This window comes from Mastigoproctus giganteus, chromosome 14 (genome assembly GCF_048544385.1).
Source record: "Mastigoproctus giganteus isolate SK-2022 chromosome 14, ASM4854438v1, whole genome shotgun sequence".
Classification (NCBI taxonomy): domain Eukaryota; kingdom Metazoa; phylum Arthropoda; class Arachnida; order Uropygi; family Thelyphonidae; genus Mastigoproctus; species Mastigoproctus giganteus.
In genome coordinates this window covers 34945159-34961563 of record NC_143588.1, presented here as the reverse complement: position 1 = coordinate 34961563, position 16405 = coordinate 34945159, and the positions used below count along the sequence as shown (strand labels likewise).

Genomic DNA, 16405 nt, shown 5'->3' with positions numbered 1-16405 from the left:
ATGTGATGGATTTAATGTTAATTATATGTTTACCGTTAACCGTAACAATTTAAACAAAAGTACTGCCTTAAGTGTTTCTGAATATATTGCTCCTTTCTATTTAGTCTCTATGTCATATGACAGCTGACTAGATTATTCAGATACTATTACCTTCTTAACACATGCTTGCATAACTGATAATGCATGCCACACATTGTTATAGTCTATACTCATGTAGCACAAGTGTGCGTGTGTGTGCGCGCTAACGTGTCCGTGTCCAAAGACTCAATGATTAAAAGAGGGCTGTTTGTCTATGAAAGATGATCATTGCTCTAACCACCTATCAACTTCAAAAACAAATAACTCAAATGCTCATGATCTGATCAGGGATGATTAGCATTTAATTACTTGCATAATTAAATTATGCATCTTATGGGGTATATGAAACAATTTTAACAAAAGATTTGGAATGCAACATATTTCATATAAGTTTAAGCTTGTATCCTCATTGATCATCACAGAGCAGAGCAGAGAATTCTTTCATTTCAGATCTTCGTTAATATGCTGCTTCTGATGTGACCCACACTTTGTGTCTTCCATAACTACTAGTGATGAATCATGGCTATGACCCACAAATAAAGGCCCAGTCCTCTCAATGGAAGCTTGCATGCTGACAAACATCACTGGGCGTGGTGCTTCCAATACATGAATTTCTTGCAAAGCACCCCATTAACACGGTCTCCATCTGCACTCACCAGATTCAGAACCCTGTGATTCCCAACACCAAACTTAGTTTTTGAAAGGTTACAGATTTGCAATGACTGAGGAAATTATTCATAATGCTACAAACAAAATATTCATCATTATCATCCATTTTCAATCCACTGCAGGATGAAGGCCTCTCCAGAAATTTCCAGTTCCTCCTGTTTTATGCAATGGCCATACATATACTACCCACAAACTCATGAATTTCATCTATCCATCTCTGCTGTTATCTTCCAGGTTTCCTTCTAGCTTCTCTTGGGTACCATTCTGTTATTTTCTTAGTCCATCTGTCCTCATGTCCTGCCCAAGCCAATTTCAGTTCTTTAGTTTTGATAAGAATGTCCTTTACTTGAGTTTGCTGCCTAATCCATGTGTTTCTCTTCTTATCTAACATTCTGATTCCCAGTATAATTCGTTCCATTCTTCGCTGTGAAGTTCTCAGCTTCTCTTCCATTTTTTTAGTGAGTGCCCAAGTTTCACTTCCATAAGTCATGGTGGGGAGTATACATTGGTTCATTATTTTACATTTCAGACAAACTGGGATATTACTCTTCAGTATGTGACTATATTTCCTGAATGCTATCCATCCAAAATTTCTTCTTCTCTTGACTTCCAGCCATTTATCATTATTACAGTTAATAACTTGCCCCAGATAAGTATATGACTCCACCTTTTCAATTACTGCTCCTTCAATCATTGTGTCCCTTTCTGTGGCATACTTGTTCATCATTACTTTTGTTTTAGCCATATTCATCCTTAGTCCAAAATCCAAACTAACTGTGCATAACTGATTAAGATTTTCCTCTAATTCTTTGGGATCGTGGCTTATGACCACAATGTCATCTGCAAATCGTAAATGGTTTAGGTACTCTCCATTCACATTGACTCCTTTCTGCGACCAGTCTAATCTATTGAAAGCTTCCTCAGGGGAAGCAGTAAACAGCTTCTGAGATATTGTGTCAAACTCCTTTCTCGATTTTAAATTTCCTACTGTCTTTGTCTAGTCTAATAAAGGATGTAGCACTCTCATATATTTTCTTCAAAATCATAATATATGGGGTATCTATGCCTTGTCTTTCCAGTGCCTGAAACATTGCCTTATGCTGTATGGAGTCAAATGCCTTTTCATAATCCACAAATGCCAGGCATAATAGAGTTTTATATTAATTTGCTTTCTCCATTAGCTATGATATTACGTGAAGGTGATCCATAGTTGAGAATCCTGTCCTAAAGCCAGCTTGCTCTTCCAGTTGATTCTCATCAAGTATTCTTTCTAATCTGTTAGTAATGATCCTTGTGAACAACTTGTAGATGTGGGATAACAAGCTAATTGGTCTATAATTTCCAATTTCTGATTTATCTCCTTTCTTATGCAGCAAAACTATGATTGCATTATTTCACTGCTTAGGCGTCACACCTTTTCTAATGCACTTTGTGAAGAGCCTTGCCAGTTTTTGTGTTATGTCTCTTCCTCCCAATTTTAACAACTCTACAGTAACTTCATCTTCTCCCAGGGCTTTCTGATTCTTCATTTTCTTCAATGCATGTTCTACCTCATCAGGAAGAATATCGGGTATGTTGTATGTGTTGCTAATTTGAGATCCATCTTTCCCACTGCTGGCATCATTCCCTCGCTCCTTGTATAATTCTCTATTGTAGTCTTCTGCTATTTATAAGTACACCATTGCTATTCTTCAGTTTCAGTATCATTTGTCTATCTGTATTACTGCTCATGGCTGCTGATTTAAGTCCTTTATTTTCCCTTAATGCTGCTTCTACTTTTCTTGTGTTAAATCTTCTTATGTCCTCTCTGAGTCTCTTTCTAATGGCTTTGAATAACTCACTATATTCAATTTTCTCCTTGTCAGTGTTTATCTTGCTCTTCATCATAACAAGTGTTTCTTGACTAATTTTTTCTTCTTTGGATTTCTTTTTCCCTATAGGTTTCTTGGGCTTTATCACTTTCAGAAAGTTGTAACATTCCTCGTCGATATCTTGGTCCTGAGCAGTCTGCAGAAGCTCAAACTTGTTCTTAAGTTCCAGTACATACTGCTTTTTCTCCTCCTCTGTTATCTCAAAGACCTTTGTATTATTTACTCGAGTCAGTTTTTTCCTTTCCTTTCCTACATCTATATCAAGTGTACATCTTACCATTCTGTGATCACATCCAACATTTACCTTATTCAGGATGGTAACATCATTCACGATATAGCTTCTGTTAGTGAGGATGTTGATTTCATTAGTTGTTAATCCATTTGGGCTCTTCCATGTCCACTTTCTGTTTACCCTTTTCTTAAAAAAAGTGTTCATTACTGACAATCCGTGAGATTCTGCAAATTCCAGAAGTCTTTCACCTCTTTCATTTCTTTCACCAATTCCAAAATTTCCTATAGTTCCTCTTTCTGCACTGTTTTGTCTTTTTCCAACCTTAGCATTGAAGTTCCCCATAATAATAGTGCAATGGGTTTTCTGCTCATCTAGAAGACTCTCAATTTCGGTGTACATTTCTTCAACCTCTTCAACATCATGGCTCGATGTTAGTGCATAAATCATTATAACCTTTAGCTTGTACCTCTTAGAAATCTTGAGTATTAATCTTGACACCCTTGGTGATGTACTTTTGAATTCCAAAATGTTTTTTTAAATCTTTATGGACCAGAAACCCAACTCCACCTTCACTCATTTCACTGTTTCCATTGGTATGCAACAGATTTCCACTTGATAAACTTATAAGTGATTCATTTCTTCTTCTTGTTTCAGCCAAACCAATGGTATTCCAATTCACATTTTCTAATTCCTTTTCCAGCTCTAATATCCTGTCTTCACCGATGAACGATCTTATGTTGTAACAGGCTAAGTTCAGTTTCCGTGCATGGCACAGCCTGGTTATACCCAGAGATTCTTTGCACCCTCTGCTTCCACTCTGATCCTCTCGCTGCCGTAAGAAGGGGAGTAAAAGCCACTGGGGAGTGAGGGCTATTTGTTTTGTCGTGCTGTCATATGCTGGAGGGTTTGGTCTTTTCCTCTTCACGCTGACCAGGTGTCTTGAAGAGAACCACTCTACACATACATTACCACCTAAGTGACGTAACAGGGCTTACCATCGAGAAGGTGGGCATGAGTGGATTTCAGGGAGGCAGGCCAACTGGAATTCTCCTAAATCTTCTGTAATAGAAAGATATTGGATCCATCAGTGTTTTAGACTGAGTGTCTGATAACACACAGAATACCTGTTCCCCCTCTAAGCCCCCTACAAAATATTAACAATTAATTGCAACTAACAAAATATTAGCAATTATAAAAAATGCCTATCATGAATACTTCCAGAAGCTGTAGAATCATTGAACCAATGTGAACGAAAAACACAAATTAATTAAAAATCACTTTCAAAGAAATGAAAAAGCATAAATATTAAATAAGAGTCACCTTGTACAGCAATTCGTGAATTTCTTTATGATGCTCAGTAAGACACCTCTGATATATGAGACGCAGTGCACTGGACAGCACTGGTGGCAACCATGTTTCACATAACTAAGAATAAAACATTAGAAATAAATAATCAGTAAGAAAGAAATTACTAAAATTTTTATATAATGAAAATTATTCCTCGGTTGATGGCAAGAGTCTTAAACACACCCCTAGTACTCTGTATTTTCAGGGTTTGAACCACAGTGTCAACTTTTATATCATATGCAAATTTAGAAAATAAGCTTAACATTCCCTCATAAACAGCATCAATGAATACAGTCAGTCCCCGACTTATGCAAGCTAGAGTTACCTAACTTCTGACTTACGTAAATTTTCTTTGGTAAAATCATAAAGATACTTTCTGTATAATTTTTAAGAGCAAAGTTGAATGAAGGAAATGCAAGTATAAGTTTTTATTTTCGTTCCCATATAAACTATGTTGAATAATAACCTGCTGCGCAACTAGAATCTAGGTAAATAACTAGAGTTAACATTTCATTTTCTGCTTTAAAAAATGCTAAAGAAATATTCGACATGTGTTTGAGACACGTGAACTATGTCAAAGCAATTCAGAGAAACCTCCCACAATATTCAAGCCAAGTGGACTGTGTCCCATCAGCTATTTCTTTGGAGAATTACATTCTAGCCTTTCATCTGTACACCGTTTCCTTCCTTCCTTGCTTTCTGGATGGTAGAGTCCGTTCAGTTTTGCATGAGAGTGAAGTAGGAGCTTTTGTTTGCATTTTGTATGCAATATTTGTTACAATATGCCGGGTTGTTGTGGTGAAGTTGAAATTCATGTTATCCTACTATTTTCAAAGATTGTGTAAAAATGTCTTCATTTTTTACTTTCTTCTCACCTTTAAGAGCCATCATCCTATCCTTTTGGCACTACTATTTTGTATGCAATATGTGTATTTTGTATGCTATATGTGTAGAACAACATTCACTTCCTGCAGGAGACTGTTTTCGTCTCTGCTAGCCGGCACTCATTGACACCGCGCTAGGGAAGGCAGCAGTTGAAACATTATTCCACAGTCAAATGTCCGGCTAATTCTCAGCGAGAGGTCGTTAGTCGATCGGATCGGACAAACGTCATGGACGTAATATTTACAAAAACGGCTAGAAAGTATGTGTTTTTAGTCAGGAAGGGAAAGTACAGCTAGAAAGAAATACACTTTTAGTGTAATCTGAAGCAGGTAACAACAGGATTTTTGTTGTTTTGGAGATGCCTTGTGTAAAAGTGGGCAAGCTTTTATGGCTGATAATCTCGGCTAGGCAGTCTGGAGAAGCAACCATATACAAATATGAAGTTCCCCTCCCTCCTCATAAATTCCATCTTTGGCTATGTCAAGTCCCCTAGATGACAGTCCTGTGTTTTTCTTCTCTCCGTAAAATTGACCTGTAAATCAATACAAGTCTGGGGAAACTCAAAAGGGGGACATATATATGAAGGGGGAAGAAGGAAAAAAAAGTTGTTGTTGTTGTTGCTGGAGTTGTGGTTGTTGGTTGCAAGGAGAATCGCAGGTCGCGGTGGTTGAGAGAGAAGTGGGAGTTAAAGTTTTGAAAAAGTCGTGTCACTATAACAAGACGTGAAGCCCAAGACAAGATCGTGGAAAATAGTATCAGATGGGTTGCTCTGCTGACTCCTTGAACCCCACAGTTAACCAGGAATTTTCTGGTAAGTCCACCCTTGCTTTAGATTACAACCCTAATGCAACTGCCCACCAATAAACCCCCCTATATTATTTTCACCCTCATACATCTCTACTCCGAGATATGTACTTTGTTAAATGCCTATTTATTGCACTTAGACCCTAAAATATATTACCAATGTAACTCGTTACTTTATACAATACAGTGAGACGTTGTCAAACTCACCGGTTAATTTTACACTGATAATTGAATGCTCAGACAGTGAGATGTCTATCGTTTCACCCGAGTACGAGTAATAGCTGTCCTCCCAAGGTTACACAAAGAACACAGACAAATTTGTAGATGTGTATAATTGTCATATTAACCTAACCTATTGTTTAGCCAGAAGTAGAGGTACAGAAATTGATGGTATCATTTTAAAGACATAACTATTATCTTCTTTTAACCATTTGTGTAATCTGTTTATGTTTAATAACCCATGTTTTGTTTGTTCACACTTGCCTCATGACCATTCTCTTGCTACACACTATCCATAGAACAAATAATAGAGAAAGAACCATCATTTGCGGCGCTCTGGAGTCCAACCATCTGGAAAGAACCCAGAGTGAAAATCACAACACGATCTTGTTGTTGCAGGTCTATTCTCCACTTCCCAGAATAGTTCTTGAGAACACGAGATTCTGTCCTAAAATAAATCACTAGTCGGTCATGTAAAACACAGGTGTTTTCTGGAACATTAATATTAGTGACTGAACTTGCCCGGAAACCTCATTGTACACACTGAACGTCGAATTATTATAGAAGTCGATTGCCTTAATCGCCAGGTGATGAAGGTTGTCCGGCGAGCACACTATAACGGAGAGGACCGTGGAACAATTGGATCGGCACCAATGAAGCAACTATAATAACCAAGGCTAGAACAGGACTAATAAGCGAGATTGAAAAGTTACTTATTGTATCGATGGAAGACCAGATCCCAAAACACATCCCCTTAAGCCTCCACCTCATCAAAGCAAAGACTCGTGCCATTTTTGAGGAACTTAAGAAGAGCGAAGATACTGAAACCACCTTTGTTGCGAGTCATGGTTGGTTTGATAGGGATTTTATTCTATAAGAGTAGCGGATATCATAACGTTGCCATAAGTGGTGAAGCAGCAAGTGCAGATAGTGAGGCTGCCGAAAACTTCAAGGACAAATTGAATGAGATTATAAGAAGTGGTGGTTATTTGCCACAACAAATATTTAATGTGGATGACAAATATTTAATGTGGATGATAGGGATTTTATTCTGTAAGAGAAGCAGATATCATAACGTTGCCATAAGTGGTGAAGCAGCAAGTGCAGATGGTGAGGCTGCCGAAAACCTCAAGGACAAATTGGATGAGATTATAAGAAGTGGTGGTTATTTGCCACAACAAATATTTAATGTGGATGAGACTAGCCTATTTTGGAAAAATATGCCTACTAGAATTTATATTTCTACTGAAGAAATGTCGATGTCTGGGTTTAAAGCTGCCAAAGGCAGAGTAACACTCTTAGTGGGGGGAGAGTAACACAGCGGGTTATAAACTTAAATCTTTAGTAGTTTATCACTCAGAAAACCCATGGGCTTTTAATGGCATTGACAATAAATCACTTCCTGTATACTTCAGGGCTAACTCAAAGGCCTGGGTGACACTTACCATGTTTGAAGAATGGTTTCTAAATGTGTTTGTCCCTGAAGTTGAAAAATATTAGTTATGTTTCAGTACCTTTTGAGATATTAATTCTTCTTGACAATGCTCCCGGTCATACTAAATATCTAGGTCAGCGGTTCCCAACCATTGATTCGCGAACACCTGGGAGTTCGCACTAAAAATTCTGTAATGGCATCTGCTATTGTAAACTACAAAATATAACTAATAATAAACAACAAAGTAAAATAAAATTAAATAAAAAGTAAAGAATTGCCGAAAAAATAAAACACATCTCCCACAATTCCTTATAATTACTTTACTATCTTACAGTATATCATGTTAAATAAATATCTAAAATTATTTCTTGACTAAATGTTTAAGAATATTAAAAAGGTTGTTTAAGCATGGGTAATGCGAGATATAATCAGATGCACACATACTACCTGGGTAATAGAAATTATGGAAGTGCATTACCCATGCATAAATAACCTTTTTCATACTCTTGGACGTTTAGTCAAGAAACAGTTAAGATTAAACCATGGACACCATCAAGCATCTCTCATATTGTGGAGTTATACTTCATAACCGGGTTGTCGCTATTGCAACAATAAGGTACCTGCCCACCCACTGATGAGTAAGCCAACAAGCTTTGAAATGGTGCCATCTGGGTGGTGGTATCTGCCGAGAATAAGTAACATTAGTCTGGTGAAGTTACTTATTCAAAGCAGTGCAATATCTCGGCTACTCGAGCTGAAGGTTCATTCACAATATGAATAACCAATGCATTCATATTACGTGCGTAGTAGAAATGATGGAAAGCGCATTACCCATGCCTAAACAACCTTTTTTAATTAGATTTTTTTCATACTATTTTTTTTTTTTTTCATTCTCAACAAGTAGGTACTTTTTTTTTTTCTTAGAACTTATAGTACTTAGTACCATGCATGGGTTGAAGGTTGAAAAGATGAAAGAAGATACTTGTTTACATTAGACTTGAGCTTACGTAGATTGAGTTTATGTAATTGACATTGGACTTGAGCTTATGTAGATTATAATTTTCAGGAAATATGTATGAAGAAAGGTTGTTCCAGAATACAGAAGTTGAATGAATAAATGAGGAAGTCGAAACATTGGTTTTTAGCATTATCATTAGTAGAGGCATATGATGCAAGAAAGCAAGCTTATGCAGCATCAGCCAAAAAAAAAAAAAAAAAAAACTTCCACTTCACACCTCCGTTTGTTCGAAATACCTGTCCAGCTGAGCCTTAAATTTATTTAGCCTATCAACTTCCACAACAAGGGATGGAAGTCTGTTCCACCAACCAACTACCCGCTGGCTAAAGGCAAATTTCTGCACATCTATCCTACATCTGTCTTTCCTCAATTTGAATTTATGACCTCTCAGGTGATTATTCTGAGCAAGTTTTCTACTCTAAGCCTGTTCAAAATCTAGTTTGAACTAATCAATAACTGCTTTACAAAGTATAAATAATACTTAATAATAATTTTTATTACGCAATGTCGCTTATAAAAACGTAGTACTGGAAATATTTTATAATTAAAATTCAGTGCTTTTATATGATTTCAGAGAATATAGGCTTAGGGGTTCGCGAGTCAAACAAGGTTGGGAACCACTGATTTGCACGACAACGTCAAGGTGATATAATTCCTTCTAAATACAACAGCCTTATTCAACTAATGGATCAGGGAGTTATCCAGGCATTCAAAGCTTATTACATACGGACAACATTTTCTGGTGCTGTAAATGCAATAGACCAGGGGAAGATGGATCTTTAGCAAATTTGGAAGAAGTTTAACATTCTTGATGGAATATGCAACATTTCAAGAGCCTGGAATGATGTGACAACAACTTGTATGAGTGGAGTTTGGAAAAAATTTCTAAAATAAAGACTTCAATATAGTTGAGCTGATGTCTTCTGTTACCAAATAAATTGTAAACTTAGCCCAGGAGTTGCAGTTGGTCCTGGAGGACGAAGATGTAGACGAGTTTATGGATGTACGAGGTGGAGATTTAACAACAGGACACCTAGCTCAGTGTAACGCACAAAGAGTTGAAGAGCAAGGGAGAGCTGACTCTGTTGCTGAATCAGAGCAACCCAAGAAGCAGTTCAAATTAAAGGAAATGGCAGAAGCATTTTGTAAAATTCAGGAAGGTCTCTTTATGTTTGATGGAATAGACGAAAACACCGAATGTTTCTTGAAAAGAGAAAGAAAAGTTCAAGCTTGCTAATCGGCTTATTGTGAAATTTTTTAAGAGGGGGAAAAAACAAACGAAGCAGATGAAGATCAAAGAGTTCATATCACATACTATCTTCCTGACCTCTACTCCTAAACACCCTATGATTAATGTGCCTTATTAATGCTTCAAGTTCATTTTAAGTTACCCTCAGACTTTGATTCAATGTGTGGTTTAGACCAATTTTCTTAAATATGTACACTTTGGTTTTGATTCCTTTAGTAGCCCTTATAAAGCCTACATAGCATATGAAATACATATCAGTTTTTACAGTACAATAATATGCGTTTTTTCTTCCATTTATGTTTCTTATGTGTCGCTTCAGCTACTTCACTGCTGTCCCCTGATAAACCACATAATATCCTTAGATATTATGTGGTTTTTGTAATTTTGGCATATCAGGCATATAGCATCAAAATTTTATTAGTCATTCCCGAGTTACATAAAACTCAACTTATGTAAGAAGTCCTGGAACATATCTCTTACGTATGTTGGGAGCAGACTGTACTGAAAACAGCATGGGGCACAGCAATGAATTCTGAGGGAAGCCACAATTTCTTGTTCTACCACTCAATCATCCACATCAGTAATTTGCAACTAATGTGCAGTGTACCCCTGTCCTTGAGTTTTGTCACAGATATTCTCTCGGGTGACAATCTAGGGCTTGCTACCTCAGAGTCTAAAACACTGATGGAACTGATATTCAGGTGACATTTGTGAACCAAACGGAGCAAATTTTGTTGAAGTCCAGCTCAGTCATATTGATGGTGGAACTATTAGTTTTGTTATTTGTTATTTGGTTTTTTTTAGGAGCATTAGCAACTAAGGCCATATTGCTCCGAGGATATGCGGTGGTCATTCCCTGACCGGAACTATTAGTAACCCTGGGTATAACCAGTGTGCAAGTCCTGAAATACTGCACTTATATAATGGTGACAAGCAAGATATGAACCATCATAAACAGGAGTCGAGGTGTGGTGTCCACACAACACAGAGGAATGCTTCTCCCTCTGTGTGACCAGGCAATAATAGGTAGGAAATAACTTTTATCAACCAGCGTAATACTACCATGTTTTGTCTCCAGTGCAGGGCTCCAGCAATTTTCATCTCTTTCATCATGCAGTACGATTGATGTGGCAAAAATCTTCAACACCCCCCCCCCCCCTAATACTCTGTATTTTCAGTATTTGTTACAACTAGTTCCGTCTTTTGAGTTTATGCTGATCATCGCAGTGAGATCCAATGTCCTTATATTTCTTACATTTCAAGGGCACAACTTTAGAACAGTGTTCGCAGGACAGCTTCTAGATAGTCCACCACACCAAACCTATTAGTAACTTTACAGGAGTCATCCATATCAGCTAGCGTATAACCTAGCTGCCTCTACTCTGTCAGATTGTGACTGAAGGGAATCTGAATAGTGTGTATGCAATAGGGGTAAAGGGAAGGGTTATTGCTTTCGTAAAGGCGACTACGATGGACTGAGACAGTATTTAAATTCTATACAGTGGGACCAACTGATGATGTTACCAACAGCAAATTCAAAATGGGAAGCATTCAAAGAACTTATCTTGGAAGCTACTAGGCTTTACATACCAACTAAGAAATATTGTTCAAGGTTTAGGCCTAAGTGGATGTCAGATGAACTAATGAGACATATGGCAGAGAAGAAAAATGCATGGGATACTTACAAATTAACACATGACACAGAAGCCTATGATAGATACAAATTGATATGCAACCAAGTTACAAAGGAGGTTAGGCAGGCGAAGGCAAATTACGAGAAATCCGTGGCAAGGGATGCAAAGAAAAACAGCAAAGAGTTCTTTACTTATGTTAACTCTAGAAGGAAGGGGATGAATCAGTTTGGGCCACTTGATATCGATGGGTCAACTGTTGATGATCCTGCTCAGGTAGCTAACAAACTGAATGAACATTTTGCATCGACATTCACACATGAGGAGTTATTCAGTGAGGGGAATGCCAGAGGTGTATTCAACTCTGGCAGTAAGCTAGAGAATCTTGTAATAACTGAGAGTACAGTGGAGGAGAAATTGTTGAAGATAAATACAAGAAAGGCACCTGGGGTGGATGGGATCTATCCAGTTATATTAAAAGAGGCAGCAAAGGAAGTAAGCAAACCCTTAGCCATAATTATGAGAGCTTCCTTGGACTCAGGGGAAGTACCCATGGACTGGAGATGTGCAAATGTAACCCCAATCCACAAAGGAGGATCAAAGGGCGACACAAATAATTATAGACCTGTTAGTTTAACTTCTGTTCATGGAAAGGAGGCACTGGTTAAAGAAGCACTGCAGGATCATCTAGACAAGACTTCGGTCATAGCTCAGACACAGCATGGTTTTGTTAAGGGGAGGTCTTGTCTGACCAATTTGATTGGATACTATGATGCAGTTACAAAAGAACTGGAGGCAGGGAATAACTTTGATATTATATACTTGGATCTTAGAAAGGCTTTTGATACTGTTGCACATGGAAGACTGCTGCACAAATTGGAGCAGTGTGGCATTGGAGGCAAATTGCTGCTGTGGATAAAGGGGTGGTTGAGGGGGAGAAGACAGAGAGTGGTAATCAATGGACACTGCTCATCGTGGACTAATGTTATTAGTGGAGTCCCTCAGGGTTCAGTATTGGGTCCATTATTGTTTTCTGTATTTATAAATGATACTGATGATGGTATATCAAGCTTAATGTCCAAGTTTGCCGACGATACGAAGGTTGGCAGGGTTGTCAAGGACACTACTTACACTATGCTACTGCAACAGGATCTGTAAAGGTTGAGCAGATGGGCTTCGAGGTGGCAAATGAAGTTTAACATTGACAAATGTAAAGTACTACATATGGGAAACAGCAATCCCAGAGCAACGTATCAACTCTGTGGTACTACATTGACAGTGGTAGAGAATGAAAGGGACAACCTGCACAACCTGAGGGTGGTTGTGCAGGCAGATATGAAGTTTTCTGAGCAGTGCAGATGGGCTGCAAGAGTAGCTCATGGAGTATTGTCAATGATATACAGGAATTTTTCTAGCAGGGATAAGGAGGTGATTATTCCATTGTATAAGGCACTGGTCAGACCACACCTAGAGTACTGTATACAGGTCTGGCGGCCTCATTTCAAGAAGGATGTAGAGATGCTGGAACGAGTACAGAGAAGGGCAACAAGATTAGTGAAACAAAGGGGTGCTCTTACGAAGAAAGGCTTAAGTTTTGCAAATTACAGTGGCTGGGGACTAGGCACCAGCAAGATGATCTGATAGAGGTGTATAAAGCCTTGAATGGTTTGAGCATGCTCAATGCTGATGGGATTCTTCCTCTTGCTCAGAACAATCACCTGAGAGGGCATAAATTAAAATTGAGAAAAGACAGATGTAGGATAGACATGAGGAAATTTGCCTTTAGCCAGCGGGTGGTTGGTTGGTGGAATAAACTTCCATCCCTTGTCATGGAAGTTGATAGCCTAAATAAGTTTAAGGCTCAGCTGGACAGGTATTTCGAACGAACAGAGGGGTGAAGTGGAAGTGGTTATTTTTTAATTATTCATTTATTTTTATTTTTTTTTTTTTTGGCTGATGCTGCATAAGCTTGCTTTCTTGCATCAAATGCCTCTACTAATGCTAATGCTGAGGGCATTGTCAAGGTCATGTTATGTCAGGGATCTGGTATATTCTTGCTCTGTGTGTATGCCATATCTACAAATTTCATTACTCCATACAATAGGTCCTGCCCTCAACTATTAATGATGTAGTCAATAATAAAGTAAAAGTGAAAAGAGCTTAAAGTCTACAAAAATAAATAAACCTCTCAAACACTTCTTCATTCATTTCACAAATATACATGGTCTCAGTTCGAATCTCAATGATGTCCATTTTCACTCTTTTACTTTTTCTGAGACAATCCAACTATTGCTTGACTCAACCACTGCTCGTATCAGTTGTCATAATTATTCTCTTTACAATTCATTTTGCTTCAAAGGTGGTACTTTTGCATTTATCCACACTGATTTTCTCTGTTGAAAACTTACTTATTAGGATTCTCCTCCATTCATCATTTCTGGCTTAAAACCCCTATTCTGTTAAGTTCATCTATTGTTTCTATCATACTTCCATCATTCTCCCAACTTCACTAATTACTTGGAACCCTTTGACTTCCTTTCTTTGAAACTCAACTTACTACAGTCCAACTTTGCTAATAGCGAGGTAATTTTTCTTCGAAAATCTAATGTTCACAACTCCAACTGGCTTCAGCAGTCACACAGACCCAGGTGATCGAAATTCTGAGGCTTAGGCCATTATTAGTGATCTCATACAGATTATTCATTTACCTATCTATCACAATACCAGACAAGCCTAATTATATACCCAACACTCTTGATCTTTTTTCTCACAAAAAATCCTCCAAAGTACACAATCAAGGTGAAATGTCTCTAGGAATCTCAGATCACAACATGGTAGTCTCTTTTCCAATGGAGCTTGTTTGGAATTACAAGAATAAGAAATGGGATGGTCTATAAGGTTTCTATTCTTCTTTACCTTGGATGGATTACTATTTTAAACCATCTATTGTCAATGTGGGCTCAAGATCATGTCAGTGAAATTATTCTTATAGGGATGAAATGCTGAATTCCACTATACTACATGCAATAGGTGGTAGATGACTCTCATCAACTGGTGAAATACCACAACTTTGCTTACTGGAGGCTTGAAGTGATGGGACCCATGTTTAGTCTCCAGAACAATATTCCGGGCAACCCTCTCCACCTCTTCCATCATGCAGTATGATTGATGTCCTTTGAGGTTATGATGAACACCACGGCAAAATCCAAACTTCCTTACATTTCAAGGGAACAGCTCTAAAATGGTGTTCGCAGGCTGTCCACTAGTTAGCACACCGAACCGAACCAATTGGTAACTCTCCAGAAGGCTTCCGGATCAGCTAGTGTATAATCTTGTTGCCTCTACTCTACTAGATAGTGATTGAAGGGAATCTGAGTAAATGCTTACAAGTTAGTGCAATTGCATCAGATCTGCTCGCAGCTAACTACTAAATAGTTATAAGATTAGCATCATTATGTATATCTCATATTGTGAATACCTTCACAACGAGTTGCCATGATATTGCACTACCTCGAATAAGTAACTCTTCTCCATAGGAGAATATTGTTACTTATTCTCAGTGGATGCTGCCACCCAGACGGCACAATTTGCTAAGCAACTCTTTACCATAGGAGAAGAGTTACTTATTCCAGGAAGCGCAATAACATGGCAACTCATTGTGAAGGTATCCACAAATGAAATATACATAAACAATTCCAATCTTAAAATTATTTAGTAGTTCAGCTGCGAGCAGATCTGATGCATTTGCACTAACGTGTAAGCATGTTAACTCACTATACAACTTGAAGCTATTGCCCTAAAATGCTACATAATTCAAATTACACACATCTCTCATATCAGGCATCTCTCATATTGTGGAGTTATACTTTGCAAATGCCTTGCCATCATTGCAACACCAGAGTGCCTGCCCACCCACCGAAGAGAAGCCAATCAGCTCCGAAACGGTGCCGTCTGGGTGGTGCCATCCGCTGAGAATAAGTAACAATAGTCTTCTCCTGTAGTGAAGAGTTACTTATTCGAGGTAGTGGAATATCATGGAAACTCATGAAAGTATTCACAATATGAGATATACATAATGATGCCAATCTAATAATTATTTAGTAGTTAGCTTTGAGCAGATCTGATGCATTTTCACTAACTTGTTACATGTTAACTCACTACGCAACTTCAGGCTTTTGACCTAAAATTCCACATGAATCTAGGTATATCCTTACTGTGTGTTCTCCATATTCAAAAATTTCATTACTTCATACAGCATGTGCCCCCCCCTCCACTTTTGCTTACTGCTGAATACACCAGGAATTCTCAAACTGTCCAATGGAGCCTTTATCTCATGGCTATACCCAACCTCGTGTTGTTTGGCATTACAAGAATGCAGAATGGGATGACCTGGGAGATTTCTTTTCTTCTTTCCCTAGATTGGATCACTGTTTCAAAACTCCTGATGTTAGCATTTGCTCAGATCGTGTCAGTGAAATGATTCTTGCAGGAGTTGAATCCTTTATTCCACACTGCATCTTAAAATCTTGTCCTTTATCTAAACCTTGGTTTTCCAATAAATGTGCTAAGGCTGTTCAAGAAAGGAATGTTGCATATTATAATTGGCTTGTTTCCAATTCTTCAGTTTCATTTTCTGCCTACACCAGAGCTCGCAACAATTGTAAAGCAGTTATTAATCAGTCCAAACTAGATTTTGAACAGGCTAAGAGTAGAAAACTTTCTTCTTGCCCTAAGAATGGAATCATTATGAATAATGATGGTGGCCAAGCATTTGGGTTTCTTGCCAATGCTATTGGCCCCAACTTTTGCTCATCTCTGCTCCCACCTCTGTGAAAACCAGATGGTTCTATTGTCACTTCAGCCAAGGATATGGCTGACCTGCTAGCATCCCATTTTTTTTTCCAGCTCATATATTAAGGATCTTGGTAAAACATCTCCCACCATTCCTAGCATGCTCCATTCAATGC

The 16405-nt window shown here is 38.1% G+C and overlaps 1 protein-coding gene across 4 annotated transcripts in view; it reads right to left on the bottom strand.

Moving 5' to 3' along the window:
- LOC150075060 (TATA-binding protein-associated factor 172-like) overlaps window positions 1-16405 on the bottom strand; it is a 934682-nt gene that overhangs the window by 636601 nt on the left and 281676 nt on the right. For all 4 annotated transcript variants that reach the window (XM_090388242.1, XM_090388245.1, XM_090388243.1 and 1 more), the window contains exon 14: window positions 4171-4275. In XM_090388242.1, coding sequence (XP_090244368.1) covers window positions 4171-4275 — 105 coding nt within the window. The remainder of the gene's footprint in view (window positions 1-4170; window positions 4276-16405) is intronic.